This window comes from Morus notabilis, unplaced genomic scaffold, assembly GCF_000414095.1.
Source record: "Morus notabilis unplaced genomic scaffold, ASM41409v2 C11396754, whole genome shotgun sequence".
NCBI lineage: Eukaryota > Viridiplantae > Streptophyta > Magnoliopsida > Rosales > Moraceae > Morus > Morus notabilis.
The window spans coordinates 1-1274 of NW_010386767.1; the positions used below are offsets into that span (position 1 = coordinate 1).

The 1274-nt window shown below is 45.8% G+C and overlaps 1 protein-coding gene across 1 annotated transcript; it reads left to right on the forward strand.

The window, feature by feature from the left end:
- Nucleotides 1-317: 317 nt before the first annotated feature.
- On the forward strand, nt 318-1269 carry LOC112095097 (probable pectinesterase/pectinesterase inhibitor 41; the record flags this gene model as incomplete). The annotated part of the gene is made up of 1 exon (XM_024176774.1): nt 318-1269. A coding segment is annotated over exon 1 (873 nt), but the record flags the coding sequence as incomplete, so codon positions are not given.
- Nucleotides 1270-1274: the final 5 nt, after the last annotated feature.

Here is a 1274-nt window from a genome sequence, read left to right on the forward strand (position 1 = left end):
GAAAATGTAATATATCAATTTGAATAGAAAATATATTCTAGAAGATCAAATATTGAATTAAGTTAGATTTACAAAAATATGCTCCGAAAATAGAACCTGTCTGAGTCTTTATCTCTAACATTCATGGCAACGTACACATGGAACGTCCAAGTCCTGCAAGATCGACGCGCTTTTGTACAGTTTTAGAGGTTGACTTTGACAAAATACAATACCACCTTATTAAATTCTCTCTTTTAACCCCTACAACTACAGTATTATATTTTACATAAAGCTCAATATCACTCATTCCCAACACTCCCTTATAAATTAAAACCAAATTCCCCTTAACAAATCCCACTAATCAATACACATAACATACACATTCTCAAAAAAACAACTTTCCTTTTCTCCAAAGCCATGAAAGCTCTCAAGCTAGTCATGACCATTTTAGCTGCTTCATTTTTCATCTTCTTCTCCTTTTCTTCTCCATCTTTGGCTGCAGATAACACCTCTCCAACAACTCCTGTATCCCCGAAAAACCTTTGCAAAAACATCCCAGATCCAACATACTGTAAAAATGTTCTTCAACCCTATAACCAAACCGGGAATGTCTACTACTACGGCCGTGCCTCGGTCAAAAAATCCGTATCCCAAGCCCGAAAATTCAAGTCCTTAATCGAAAAGTACCTCCGAAACCGCGACAAGCTATCGGTGCCGGCGGTCCGAGCTCTCGAGGACTGCCGGCAGCTCGCAGGTCTAAACTTGGACTTCCTGTTGAGCTCCTTCGAAACCGTCAACAAAACCAGCAGAGTCCTCTCAACCCTAAAGGCCGAAGACGTCCAAACCCTGCTGAGCGCAATCTTGACCAACCAGCAAACCTGCTTGGATGGCATACAAGCAACGGCGTCGTCTTGGAGCGTCAAAAATGGCATCTCAGCCCCGCTCAAAAACGACACTAAGCTCTACAGCGTCTCCCTCGCTCTCTTCACCAAAGGTTGGGTACCTAAGAAGAAGAAGGCGACGACGTGGTCGCCGGGAGGGAAGCAGTTGGGGACCACAAACAGACGGTTGCCGTTGCGGATGTCGGGGCAGAATAGGGCCGTTTATGAGGCGGTGAGCCGGCGGAAGCTGCTTCAGGCGGAGGATGAGAACGACGAGGTAGTGTCGGTGAACGATATCGTGACGGTGTGTCAGGACGGTAGCGGAAACTTCACGACCATAAACGACGCCGTTAGCGCCGCGCCGAACAACTCTTTGGCTAGCAATGGGTACTTCTTGATTTATGTGACGGCGGG